Here is a 15443-nt window from a genome sequence, read left to right on the forward strand (position 1 = left end):
AGTTTTAAAAAATTTTGTTTTAGAATTTTTTTTAGAAATTTATCGATGATCAAGGTGATTAGCTGAAAAATTTTTAGAAATTGCTTGGTTTATTATTAAAAGATAATTTTTAGAAATCGATTGTAAAATATTTACTCCGATTAATCTGATTTTTATGCAGCTTATTATATTAATTTCGACACTTTGCTACAAAAGATTTAAATTACATAATCTACAAATTAAATATAATATCTAATACATACTAACATAAAACATCTCCATTTGCTTTAAATATACTCTGAACTCTCCAACAAAGATCGAGCAAAGTGTTTAATACGTAGTTTCAAAGAATTATAGTAAGTAAAGATCATAACAACGAAATTCCATCGGAAACCGAGAAATATCTCTAAAATCACAGAGCGTAACCAAAAATTCTAACAACACGATTTCTCTATCCATGATTTACAATCGCAACAAGTGTTTGAACCATCGGTATAAATCGTTCTATTATCGTGGAATTGAAAAAAAGCTGGCCTAATTCACGAAGCATCCCTGATTCCCGGGTTGCTTACGAAATATGAAGAACGTGTTGCGGTAAATCAGTCGGAACGTCTCGCCTCTTTTCTCCTTCGTTCGTGATACACCAGGAGTGAAAGGAAGCGGCAGGATCAACAGGTTGTCTCGATTCCCATTTCGTGTAGCATCGTTAGACTGTAGCAACAGTTTAACCTTTAGCCGGGAAACGAAAGCGTCTTTGCCCGCATCGAGATCTCCGGCCCCGTTCGAAAAAACCAGACATCTTGTTATACTAGTTTTCATCGTTTCGGACGTCGTAGTATTGGCACAAAGTAGAGTACGAATTGATACAATAATACTTAAAACATTCATGTAGATACGTTTATATATTTCTTTTGATAAGAATAGAATCATAATTGAGTTCATGATTGACGGGAGAAATATAGAGAGATGTTTTGAGTAAACTGTTGTGAGCCAATATAACTTGATACAGATTTAACATAGTAATAGTAAAAATGTATTAAGATTCAATATATTTGACATAAATTCAATATACTTAGTATCAGATAGAGATAGAGATCATAGTTGATTTTTATAATTAATAAAAAAAATGTAGGGAGATTTCTGGCTAAAGTGTTAAGATTCAATGTGCTTGATATAAATTTGATATAGTAATAGTGAAATATTAAGATTCATTATAGTAATGGTAAAGTACTGAGATTCGATATATGTACTTTGATAGGGATAGAATTTTAAAATAAAGTATGGCAGTGATATTAATTTATGCGATGCAATTTTATAATTTAATATTTTATAATATAGCCTAAACAAAATACCAAAACTGTGGTATACAGTTCGTCAATCCTAAATTAATGATTAGATTGCAGATTCTTATGCAAATTTATATTTTTATAAATATAATCAACATACTGGAATCTAAGTAGAAAATTGTTTTACCTACTAAATATTATAGAAAATACTATGCTTTCGGTATTTTATATATTTTTGCATGTTACTTGCATTTTTTGCAACTTTAAATTTCTGACGAATGCATAAAAATCTACAGTTTACACAAATAATATTTAGACTTGACCTACACTGCATTTTTCTTTCTCTCTCTTTTAAAGCTCTTCGCTATCAATTCTCTATTGAGAATTCTAAGTAGGCTTGTTAACGTTAATTAGCGACGCAAAGGCAACTTAGATGTCTATTAGACTAGACTATTATCATAGTATATAGCTATTGTAGTATACATACATACACATGTACATATAATGTATGTATATAATAGGCAAAATGTAAGTAGTTAGATCTGGTAGACAGATTTCGGCCTGGGGCTAGTACTTTAAACTTGATAATTTCCACTAAAAATTTCCACAAACAATATTGAAAAATATTTGCGAATATCTTCGCAAATTTCCCTACTTATCTTCGACCTCCACGAGTAAACAAGGAAAGAAGACTAATATTTTCGGGATCCATTCATTGTGAAACACGTTACCTCACCTCGACACGTTCTCCCATTATCGTAATCCAATTAGGTCGATGACACAGCAGAAGTTGATTCATCGTGGCAAAACAAGCAATCCAACCAAAAAAGGTATATCATCTGTTGGCTGACAAAAGGGAGGATGTACTTTTGTTAGTCGGAGAACACGAAGGCGACGGCGATGAAAATAAAAAAGGGGGAAGGAGAAGGATGAGTAGAGAGGATGAAAGAAGGAAGAATGGGCGAATATAAGGAGGAAAAGACGACAACGAAACGGAGGAGGAGAAAGGAATCCTTCCGTGACCCGCGCGAGGACTGCTGGCTCCTCGTGGTTTCCGCGTTCGCACAACAGGCATCGCGTTTTACGGGTACGGGACCGGTTCACCGGTGATTCAGAGCTTTATGCCGGTTCCAGCAGAATTAACGTCGGCATCTTCCCTCCACCGTTGCTTTTTTTCCCTTTCTCCAGCGAGGGAGCGACGAAGAGAAAGGTCGTCGATGCGAACGAAAACGAAATGGGAACTCTTCCAAGTTGTCCGGTGAAGTAAGAGCCATCGTTTTCTTCCAGCCGTATTCGACAACACCAAGATATTGCTCGTTTTCTTCGATTTTCTCGTTTTTCTATCGCGATGATGAATCGTTTAATGGAGTGTAGGTGTGGTAACAGCTTGCTTTAGGAATAGTTTACGATTTAGTCGGTATCTACGTTCTTTTTTCAAACTTGGATATACCGAAAAGGGTTATTTAGGTAGGTAAAATATCGTTTTAAAAAGTATTGCGAAAAATTCGAAGTATTTTTAATATCTACGGTAAAACTAAACTTGAGGCTAATCCACAGCTAATGAAGCGACAGAAAGTAAATGGTAAACAGTTGAAAAAGAAGTTTAATTCAATGTCTATTAATAAGATATTCAAATAAGGAAATTGGTAAAGTTAAAAAAGTTCAACTTGTGATTTGGGTTTGCGTTATATTAAACTGTAGTAGACGAATCAGGAAATAAAAGTGACGAAATTTAATACGGTTAATGCCAGATTGAGGTTCGGTTAATTTCTAAATTGAAATGAAAGTATTTATCATTGTTTGAAAAAAATCGAAGATACTGACTAAATTGTAAAGTATTGCAGGTGTTGAATAATTGAAAGATCTTTTAGTCATTCATGCTCTATATTTGTTTTAAATACTTGAAGATTACTTAATACTTAAATACTTCGAGAACACCCGCCGTTGAGGTGGTAAATGGTGTATTCATTAGGAATGACAAAACACAGGAGTAAAACGTGTGTTGCGCATAAATATTTTGTATAATCAGTGCAGCATAATTGCACGTACAAAAGGTAAGAAGGGGTAGTAATACTTAGTAATATTAAAACACTGAGCACCATCGGAATTACGAGGACTTTTAAATATACCTGATTCGTGATTCTAATTCGTGATTCTGATTCGTGATCGTATCACTTGGACGGAAGTGATATTTTAAAGAATTCTCACATGTTCGTGGAAGATGCATTTGTAGATACATGTAAATTCTTCTAATCAATGTGAGGGAATTCTACATTACGAGGATGAATGAAAAGATGCGATTTGCTAAGATAAGGGGAAATTCCCAAGTGACGTGATAAATTACAGAATTAGTTCCACATTAAATACGTTAATTGCATTGAATTATAATATATATATATTATTATAATGTTCAGTTGGAAAATTCATAGACAGGAAAACGCAATTTTGAAAGTTTCCGAATCGGATATAAATCTTTTTTATCGATCATAAATTAAGAATTGAAATTGGAAATCGAAATTAGGAATCGAAACTAAATATCGGAATTAGAAATTGAGACTAGAAATTGAAATTAAAAATTGAAATTAGAAATCGAAAATAGTCGCCGATACTTGAGACGATCTAAGGAACAAGCGAATAGAAGGAGGCGACAGTGTGGTGCGTGGCCATTAGAATCTTTCTTCGGCGAGGAAACTCTCTCTGTTCCCCACCTTGGAACCACCATGAAACGGGCCTGTCCCCTCTCGAACGCCACGGCGTCGCGGTATTTCGCCACTTTCGATTTTACACGGCAAGTACGGCCGCTCCGTTACTGTTAATTTCATGGATCGGTCACGATCGAAACCACGCACCAGGAAGTGGGTCGGGCCCGACATAGAAAACGGGGACAGCATCAACTATCCTCTTCGTCCGAAACGTCGTTTGTTCTAGTTTTCCCTTTTTTCTAACTCGTCACGCCATCGAAACGGAAAGTCATCTGTAGTGGCCTTTCGATAATTCTATGAGCCACGAATTTTGAAAAAAGTATTTACAATAGCTGAAGAAAGTATTTGAACGTTTATCAAAAAATTCTTTGATGTATATATCGTGTATGTATTATATTTAAAATATTTTGAAATTTCATTAGCGCCGTGTCATGATTATATTGGTGAAATTTGAAAGCGTCTTAAAAATGTAAAAAAATGTATACACAAAAGTGTATTTGGTAAAGAATTAAAGACTTAAGAATTATTAAACATATAATCAGCGCTAAATACGATATTTGGCCTAAATATCGAGGCTTATTAATTGCAGCTTCTATGTACATTTTTAGATTTGTTTCAAACTTCACCAATGTAACGATGGCAAATGAATTTCAAAATCTGGAGCTATAATACGCGTATAGTAGGTTCATGAAAGGTTTGTACAGGTGCTCGAATACTTTCTTGACTTATTACGTGTTGTAATCCTGATTTTCGAGCACGGATCTTGTTTGATCGTACCGCCGCCAGTTCTTACCAGTAGAAAGTTCCGAACTGTGGTCAGACACCTTCGGTAAGAAGCTAGAGGAATCAATCTGCCATTTTTCTTCGATTGTAATGGTTTTTGCGCTAGAATTAGCAGAACGACGAGTCTGAGATTTCTCATTGTTGCTATTTTTGTTTCATAAATTTAACTTTATCCACTTTTACAATTATTTATATACTTTGATTTCAACGTTGAAGATTTCTAGGTTTAGTAATATCCACGACTGCCCAGCGACATTGCTTGATAATATAATGAAATGTACACGATTTAATCGAATAATTTTCGCGAAGAAATATCCGAAAATAATGGGACCTCGAAAAATAAACAAACCCATCTTTAACCTACCATTCCCGCAACGTCAGAAACTGAAAAGTAGGAAACACAAAAGACTTCATCAACGTCATAACGGAACTCTGCTGGAAGACTTAGAAACTCCGAACCAACTCAACGTCGCTGTGCTTGCCATTCTAAAACACCCAGAGAGACCACCGCGGCCCGGGGTTTCGCCTCGGAACACGGAAGCCCCGTTTGCTTGGAAGCCCATTGGCTGTCGTTATTCTGCGAGGAAAACTGAGAAAACCACTGGCGGAGAACGCGCAAAGAAACAACCAGTCGTGGAACCTCCCTCGAAAGACCGCGACCTAACCTACACTGTGCGAGAAACTACCCTTGCCGACTTTCTTATTCGCTTCACAAAACAATTCTCCTATAACCTAGCAAACTTTGCACGTATAAGAAAGAACAACAACAAAGAGGGACAAAGATGGATAGAGTAGGAAGTGGCAGAATCTTGCGCGTAACACTCGAGTAGGGAGAGAGAGAGAGAGAGAGAGAGAGCGTGGAGAGGGTGTGTGGTGGGAGGTGAGGGCGGGTAAAAGCGGATGTTTGGTGAACGCGAAGAAGACGACGGGTACGGACGGGTTGTGGAGGAGGGTACAGACGTACGCGCGTGTGTGCTCGCGAGAGAGAAACGTCGCGTGGTCTCTTGGTAGGGAAGCTTGGATGTATCGAGAGAGGGAGTGACACGGAGAGAAGGGAGAGAAAGAGAGAGATAGAGAGAGAAAGGAATACAGATAGCGCGGTGGAACATAGGAACGTTGGCGAGTGGCAGTGTCTTTCCGGACGCCGCAGCTTCGAGTCACGCACGCACGGTTTCTCCCTCTCTTTCTCCCTCTCTTTTTCTCTTTTTCTCTCTCTCTCTCTTTTTTTTATTCGTTCCTGTCTACCTGTCCGTCTATCTATCCACCTATCTGTCCCTCCCTGCCCCGTTCAACATTTTACCCCCTCTCCATCCCCTTTTGTATACATACATGCGCGTATCCTCTTTCTCCCTCTTGGTTAACGTTACCCTCTCCCTTCTTCCTAAGAAACTCTGTCCATCCCTCTTCACGGTCTCAGTTAGTCTGTCTTGCTCTCTCTGATTTCCCTTGGCGGCTCCACTCTGCCCTTCCTCGTGCTGTCTCTCCCGGTCGGAACTTCGCTTCTCAGGACGACGTCGAGGCGCGTGATCGTCTCTCCCCCACCGTTAGGAACGCGGCCAGCGAGCCAATCGGAGCTACGCTTCCGGCTACGGTGACGGCCCAATGGGCGAACACCGGCCACGGATAGACGCTGACGATCGCTGATTTTGACAGTCGACACACGACGACGATAGTAGTACACCGTGCCCGTGGCTGGCCGCTGCCTTCTCTCCTTCCCGGCCGAGAACCGAATCTGCTCTTCCTCCGGGAGGTCCTTCCGCGGCCCAACGGATCAGCGGTACGTTTCAGTTTTCCGACGAGGTTCAGTGTGTTCGAGGCGCGTACCTCGGGACTCGCGCGCTCTGCGTCTCGAATACCGGTTCATCGGCGAGCGACAGAAATCCTTCCATCGGTGTGTTGATTTTGAACCAACGAACTGTTGATGTTGATTTTGGACGATGATCTTCCGCATATGAATTCGGTGAACGGTCGAGGACACCGTTGCAAGAGGGGAGAGATAGGAAGAAGGAAAAGTGTGGTCGAATAGAGATCACGTGGCCGAAGTTGAGATACGAAGATCCCTGGGAAGTTGCAAGATTTTTGATAGCGAAAGACCGTTCTGGCCCTTTGACATCATCGGAGTTGCGATTTTCCTCGTAGTTCTCCTCGGTTCGTCCTCTCTCCAATTCTCTCCCTCTCTTGTAGACGATTCTCGGCCTGGTGACAAGTGTCCGTCCAGTGGCAGCGCAAAAAGACTGCGCGGATGGCAGCGAGCGGATAAAATTACGCGCAGATGCTGAGACAAACAGAGACAGTGGCAACCGCGAAGCCTCGGTAGTGTATCCCTAAGACGATCCTTGTCAGATCTGATAAGTGCTCTCTGCTTATTTTAAACGAATATCACTCTAAATCGAATATAGCTAGTCGATAGAGGCGAGAAAATCAAATTGTCAAACTTTCTGCTTCGATCGTCAGATCGACCGAGGGAATCAAACTCCGTGAGTGAATTCGGTTGTCGTATAGTAAGAGGAAAAGACTAACTGAGTGACAAGGGAGACAAAGTAAGGGGTGATTTAAATGCTCGCGTGAAAGCAACCGAATGAGCTGCGTTATGGAGTACCAGCAATTGCCGCCACCGCCGGTACCAGGCGTGCTGCACCAAGCGCATCATCAGCAGCATCAGCAACAACCGGTGCAACCGCCCCATCCTCACATCGTGGTCGCGCCTGCGCACCAACAGCAACCCCAACAACCACCACCGCCACCGTTACCGCCCACTTCGCACGGCCATCAGGTGCACGCGCCACTTCCGCCCATCCACGAGGACAGCACCAGCTCGCGTTGGAGCCAGTACCAGCATTTATGGAGGCAGCATCATGTATACGTAAATGGTACGAGGATTCTGTGTTTCGAGGGATTTGAACAGGTTTTGTCAGGTTTCAGGTTTGGTAGAAGGACGTTTGCTACAATTGTTAGGATTACGAGGTTTCCAGTTTCAGCATTTGAATGGCACTTTTATGGTTACATGACGCGAATTTCTTGGTTTATGGACTTTCCGGATTTGTAAATTTTGATTTCCAGGATTGTAAAATCTTAGGATACAGGTTTCTAGATTACATGATGTTAGTATCGTTAGCTTTCAGATTAGATATCCTCGAAAGTTGATCTTTAAGATCGTTGAGTCTTACGAGGAGACAACGAGAACTGCGTAACATCGAACGAGTCAGCCGTTTCTGCACATTCGATGCTCTATATTGAAGTTGATAGAACAACCTGAAATGAATTTGAGCGCGTGACTTTTGTTCTCCAGAAATTAATCGACGAATTGTGTCTCCGGTACGGCAATTTCGTATATTTTAAATGCTCTTATTGCGATTGCCAGACACAAAATTGAAAAATATACGAAATATAAATATATATAATAAATAAAAATAATCGAGAATTTTTCAAAATAAATTACAAAAATTTCAAAAAATATATAGTAACAAGATAACAAAGTGTATAAGAAGATACAAGAAAATTTTATTAGTTTCTCAAAGTCATGCACTTAAATCATTTTAGGGCTGTTTTGCCATTAATCTAAACCATCGAATACATCTGCAGCCAACACATTCGAGAGTAGTTCCTGCTAATTCCTTCTGGTTAGCTTCTCTTACTACATCGGAATTACAAGATTGTTAACAGGGTGATACAATTTCGAAATTTGTGTATTTAAGCTTTCAAATTGTAAATATTTTTAGCGTTCTATTTTTAATATCGTGCAATCTTAGTTTGTTAGTTGTTGTAATTGTAAAACCGTCGATCTTTTAAATGTTTTTAATGTTCCAGGATCTTAAATTTTGACTTATAGGGTTGTAGGTCTTTCAATTCTCGGTATTTTAGTAATCTTGGTTAATTAATCTTAGCAGAATCATAGATTCGCGATATTTTCATTTATAGAATCGCCAGTGTAGCGGTTCTTAGAGTCGCAAAATCTCAATTTTCCACCTCGTGCATTTATCTATCTTCTCGCGCAGTAGTTCCTAGTTAAAATCCCGTTAAGCAGTATATAAGATCAGGAATCTTCATAAATCTCTCTATAAACTCCTGTAACAAGTCGTAAATCCATATCTTAAAAAATACTCCGCTGCAACGTGCTGATTCTACTGCTTTCCAACCAGTCGTATTTTCTATCGTTAAGAGTATCACATCATCGATATATCGAATCAGTCTGATTTCCAATTCAGAAGAAACTTCGAAATACGAAATTATCCGGCAACGAGAACAATCTTTCTGTTCTTACGTTTTAACTGATAGTTTTTGGATCCTCTCGTAAAATATCGTTCATACGTTTAATATTAAAAACGGGGTTAAAATAGTCCTTTTTAAACCGTGAAATTATTCCACGAAACGATAGCACGATTTTAGGCAATTTCCGTGATGCATCGCATTTTTAACAAACCCACGATATCGATTCTTATTCTCGATTAAAGGCACATTCCTTTGTTTTTCATTCTGGTGCACGTTTACGATGGAAATAACTTTATTTATATCGATAATAGCAAGTTGATTAGATGTAGACTGTCTGGCACTGACATGTGCGGCTGCAGATCGCATTGTCGCTGTACGTGTGCGCTGAAAATGGCGATGCTCTGAACACCAGCCTAAAGAAAAGCAATAAAAAAGAAAAGAAAAAAAAAAACAGACTTAAAGATGTAGAAATAGAGAGGGTCACGTAGGTTTCGACACGTGACAAACGTGGAACAGGTTTTCGTCGTTTTTCTCGGCCAACTCTGTTGCAGGAAGAGTCGAGCCTGTCGATTTACCTTTTGTAGAAAAAATTACTGCATCGTGTGTCTGTATTCGCGTTATCTCGCCAGTAAACATGTAACTTAATAAGGTATGAATATTAAAAAGTCACGGTCGCCTTGTTCACGTACAACAGTTGGCAACTTGTCTAAAAAAAAAAAAAAAGAAGAAAAAAGAAAAACTGCTATAAATCACAGACAAGGATTGACGACGTTCTATAAAAAAAAGGAAAAAAAGGCAAGGTTTTTTGAAACTAGAAAGGACTTGATTTCTCAACCTTTTATTCACATCACAGTTTCTTCCTGCTTTTTTTTAGAATCTTTCGTTAAATTAGAACGTGAAAGATCATAGAGTATTTTCAGAGTATCTTCAATTCACAAGCCATTGATCATTTAATGTGATCAAAGATAATGGTGAATAATAAAGTCCAAAATAAAGTTTAATTTTGTTAATATCCCTAAAACATTATCATTAAAAGACTACCTGCCTACCTTCTTATTTTAGTAGACAAAACAAATCCATATTCATACTCCATTCGTTGATTCACCAGGAGTACGCGTAAACGTATAATCGATTCGTACACGTGTTAAAATTGTTCAGCTTGTTTTACAACTGGTTTCGATATCGTAATAAAAGTTGGAAGGAAAGATCGATACACAACGATAGATTCGCCTAGAGGAGGCAGAGTGGACCATTTGGTTAATTCGAAAACATGAAGTTGATTAGAAAGTCGGAGAAGGATAACGCGAGTCCGTGATAAAAGGAGAGAGTAATCGCGGAATAGAAACGCCCACCTGTTGCTTACACCAGGTTGCCTACATTTTATCCACAATTATCACGACGTGATCTATCAGCTTATTTAGCTTAGATCATTCCTGCAGAAACTTTCTCCTTTACTCTTTTTCCTCAACTTCTTCATATCGCGAATCACGATCTCGTAATATAGATAATTCCGATGTTTTCTCCTCGGCTGATATTTTTATCGACTTCTCGTCCGAAAAACTGCGTTTCGTACCGATCGAGATTGATAGCGTGATATGCGATGTTTAAAATCTTGGAATTTATTTCATTTTGAGTTTCGAAATTCGGTTGAGTTATATCGGCGTTTGGCATTGATAGCGGCGCAACTCATAAAACTTCAAATTTGCTTTTATCGAATAGAGGGTCTTACATTATGTTTCTATATTTATCATGTGAAACGGTATATTCATAATTCCATCAGTTTTGCGTCAGAAGGCAAAATTATTACTTGTGCCGCAATCAGCCTGGCCTTAGCTTTGCAACAACACTGGCTCGTTTTCAGTTGTTTTGTGACGCTGCAAGTGGCGTATCTCGTGTCAACTCAGCCTTATTATGTCGTTCAAATGACTCACGAAGATTTCTTCGTACATTTTAAAAAGCCTCTCCTATAAAACTGACGTTTTTTTTAAATTGTGTCACGAACGTTTTTTTAGCGTTGAAAGGCTGGAAGGAAACGCGATCACAAGGCTCATTTTCATAATTCCATAAAAATTGAGGAAATCAGAAGATTCTTTATTTTATCACACAGATATTTATAAAATTATATCAAAATGTATTTCCGGGTGAGAGCTATTTCTGTATTCGAGATTAAAAACACAAAGTCAAGTCACGTACGTAAAGAACTCGAGAAGGCGATAAAGAGCGTAATTTCGGACAACTTGTTGAATCTAGAATTGAAGGATCTAGAAATATAGAAGAAGAATATATATTTATTTGTACAAAGGATTAAAAGAACAATCTCGATATTGACTATTGGAATTTTAATTGCTTGCTGTGTGTTTGTCCGTGATCTTCATACGTAATATTGCATAAATGAATCTTTGTTGGATTCATTTTAAAAAGAGAAGATGCACTCGTAGCATTCTCTTTCAAAACTTTTTGCTTCATGAAATTCTCGCGACAATAATAATGATTTGTCATGTTGCAGGTAGGAGTTTGATCTCGGCCTTTTATTTTTTTCTCATACATGGTATTCTCGTATTTGTAGTTTGCACTTTGAGTTTGCGATGAATCTATTAGTACTGCGAAAGTTAGTTATTAACCAAGCGGAGGTCCGAGTTAACGGGTTCGAAGATGGAGCGTGAATGAATCATACGTGTCCACATGCGAACGTGTGAATTCACCTATGCACCTATCCTACTTGCGACGGAATCGACTCAAGGCTATTAACATTTGCATCCTCCCACGTTTCCCACTTGAGCCTCTCTGTTTTCTGCGCTCGTCTGTTTCCTCTTGGCGTTCGCTTGCTCGTACAAGCATGTAGAAACACGCTGGGAATTAAAGATCCTTTCATGTACCTTGGAAACTTAAAAGCTTCTGAAGCTTGCTTTTAAAAGCGGTAAAAATATCGAATATATCGGAATATTAAAAACTGTTCCTTCGTAAAAATTAGAGAATTATTCTCAAAATCAAAACTATTCGCTAAAAAGGATTTATTTAAATTTACGTTTTAAATATCAGATAAGTTTTATGAATAATTTTATAAATAATCTTATGACCATATTGGATTATTCGGGAAGAATTATAGATTATAGGACACAGAAAAATCTGCAGGAATTAGCATTTCGTTGAACGACGTGTGTTTCTTTTCACAATTTTTTCTTATTTCCCGAATACCACCGTGACAACTTTGAAATTTTATCCGATCGTCTATAAAGAAAATTGCAATTATGACGAGCAACTGGCTGTTTTTCTTGGATTCGAAGTAGATTCAGCGACTAAGGTTGGAAGCTTCGCGAGAATCCGGGAAATGAGTCGGAAAATCCAACCGCGTGAAAGGCGATGGACGCTGTGAAATGGCAATCGTGCAATTGGCAGCAACAGGCTGGAAGAACTTTTAGACCTCTGTTATTTTTAACACGTTAACTGCTTCAAGAAGCTAACGTGCGCATCTCGCTTGGCCGCGTTTAATAGGCCTCGAAATATGTCGTATTATCGCATGCTGGCAAGTTCAATACGATCTTCCTTTTGCTATTTTCCTCTATCGAAAAATATTACACAAATGATCACAATTTTTCTTTTTGCTCGTAATAACTTATTATTACGATGCAACATATGTTTATATACTTCGTTTAATAATCAACGTAAGAACAGAACGAATTTATATTATAATGTGATACATCTTTTTGAACTTTGTATTACAATTTTCAAAATACATTGAAATTTTCTAATCATATTATTATGACTTAAGAAAATATTGTAATTTATATGAAACAGCTTCTCGTAGATCGAAAATTCCGAATTACCGAATACAAAGTCATAAAGAAACTATTTGCTGACATTATAAGTAAAATGTAAAATAAAATATGGATGTTACTTGGAAATCATATGTGGTGTTGTAAATGATAATAATTTTGATATCTTTTATCAGACATACCTAATCATAGGGAATACATCGTTTGAGTAGCAAAATATTCATGCCTCCATCTAAAAACAGACAGAAATTATAATTGTAATTGCAATTCTCTTCGCAAGCACCACCTCTTCGAAATAACTTCAAATCGCTTTATTAGCTTGCTTGACTTAAAATTCTAAAAATTTCGGGGAGAATTAACGGCATAATCCATAATTAATAACCTGTTAATTTACCAATCTCGATAATTTCTAAATTAATATATTTCCCACTAATTTCCCTAATTAATATTAATCTCCATCGCTGGAATGGTAAATATCCTTATCTCCATCTAAAAGCAGATAAAGATTACAAACTGCAATTCTTTTCACCTCTAGTTCTTAAAGATCACAAATCATTGCATTACCTTATCCGATAAAAAATTCTGAAACTCTCACGATGAAAATCAAACGCACGATCTCTAACCAATAACTCGTTGATTCGCTAGTCTTAATAATCAATAAATTAACATCCAAAAGCAACAAGAGATAACAATCGTAACCGCGATACTCTTGGCAAATAAAAATCTCAAATTCCTTGTTAAAGATTACGAATCACCGCGTTACCCTGTTAAACTTCAAATTAAAAAGGCTCTCAGAGCTATGATCAAACACACGATCTGTGGCATTTGACTTCATCGATCTTAATAATCTTCAATCTTGATCCATCGTCCGAGATAAAGTATAAAAACAAAGAAAGATTACAATTAGACCTGCGATCCTCTTAAAAATCAAAAATCACCCCCGTTACCCTGTCTGATTTAAAATTTTAAATCTCTGAGACAGAACCAATCTGGACATGATCTATATCTAATAACTTGTTGGTAAATCGATCGAAAGTAAAGGAAAGAAAAAGGAAAGCAATCTGGATTTGAATGTGAAGCGGCAGAAAAAGGAAACTTTGGTAGACGGACGCGTTGATCGATCGTCATTCGACGTCGTTTAACCGCTCATTTAGACAGTACATAGTTGCGTCCATGGCGTGTGTGCAACACGCTCTTCTAAACATTAAACGACCTCGTGAGCTCATTGCAACGGCAGTGTGCCGGCGTTGTTGTCGGGTGTGTGCGCGTCGAATTGTCGCCGGACACAATGGATCCCGAATGGGACTGCTTTCAGGGGCACAATGCCTAGGGATGGGCGGACCAGCCCGTCCTGCACTTTGACGTTCGTTCCAACATGACAATGACGAATCCGGGGATCGTGTCATTCCTCGAAATACGCACTTTTTAATCTATTACAACATTAAACTGTCCTTACGTAATGCTTGTTCTACGTTACGTTTAATTAGAAATGGTTTTGTGGTCTAACGACCAATAGATGAGAAACGTCCATAAGAGAAAGTAAGGGAATATATTGGTTTATGTGAAAATTTGCCAGTTAGCAGCGAGTTATCGTTGTGTATCATCTTTGTATATTTTGTGTCTTTGGATTTTTTATGTTTTCAGCTTCCACGATTTATTTTGAACGATACTTTTTCGGCAGATTAACGAGGAATTTAGATGAACTCCATAGCATAAACTAGGATTTCTAAATACGAATTTCTGTTCGTCTTTTTTCTTTTGTTTAATCCATTGAAAAACTGATTAGAAGCAACCCGAAAGTATAGATTTAAACTAATGCTAAAAATTAATTGAAGTAATTGTCACTTATTTGTGAAAAATTTGAAGATGCGGATTAATTATACAACAATATATAAAATATGCAAACTATAGTATCTGTTACAATATATAGTAGGTAAAATAATTTTTTACCCATGTCCCAGTCTTTCTATTATCAACGTGCGAGAACTTCATCAACATCAAAATCCATAGAATTACTTATATACAAATTTTCCAGGCTGAGGGGCAATTTAAGAAAAAGGAGATTTCATTTCTGAGAAATACGTTCCTTTTTTTAAACATTAGCACTATCTCTACGAAGAACCAATTGATATTAAATAGAGAGACTTGGTATTCCAGTCTGGTGTGACTATTACAAATTCGATTGCATCATATTGCAAGTAAAGTAACGCTCAAGAAGCATAGCATACTAACAATAAGTCTCGCAGCGATGAGTTTTTAAGGAAACGTTCGCTCTGGCTTCTTTACCGATGGAATAGTATAGCAGTCTCACTTGTTTACTTAGATTTCCTTGTCTGCTCATATGCTGGCATTGAACCATCTTTTCTTTCCGTAGTAAAGTGGAATTCTGTACTGCGTTTCAATTTTTTTCCAACGTGTTTTTTGAAATTCAGGATCACGAACTCTATTTTATTTATAATAAATTAGAATTTCATATTTCTCTTTAGTTTCTGCTGTGATCATCGTAGAATTCAGAATAACAAAACTTCGCTTCGTTTACGATATTATCGGCTTGCTTGGGAAAAAACGATCTAAGTATAAGAGTACAACGTAATATAAGTGTCTCCGCGTCATAATCCTTGACTAATTAAAACGACTATAAAATTCTGCCGGCAAATGAAACGGCCAGTAAACACACGAGACAAGACTCTAATATAATCGATAGTGCAAGT

The 15443-nt window shown here is 37.7% G+C and overlaps 1 protein-coding gene across 9 annotated transcripts in view; it reads left to right on the forward strand.

Moving 5' to 3' along the window:
- Positions 1-15443, forward strand: part of LOC100651344 (thyrotroph embryonic factor) — a 113964-nt gene that overhangs the window by 40587 nt on the left and 57934 nt on the right. The window contains exon 1 of one of the 9 annotated variants that reach the window (XM_012316465.3): positions 5880-7620. The exons of 7 other annotated variants lie outside the window; for them this stretch is intronic. In XM_012316465.3, the coding sequence (XP_012171855.1) occupies positions 7329-7620 (292 nt within the window). In that variant the 5' untranslated portion in view covers positions 5880-7328. Of the gene's footprint in view, positions 1-5879; positions 7621-15443 lie in introns of those variants that run through there. One more of the 9 variants, XM_012316467.3, reaches the window with a different exon arrangement.

Source organism: Bombus terrestris, chromosome 14 (genome assembly GCF_910591885.1).
Source record: "Bombus terrestris chromosome 14, iyBomTerr1.2, whole genome shotgun sequence".
Taxonomy (NCBI): domain Eukaryota; kingdom Metazoa; phylum Arthropoda; class Insecta; order Hymenoptera; family Apidae; genus Bombus; species Bombus terrestris.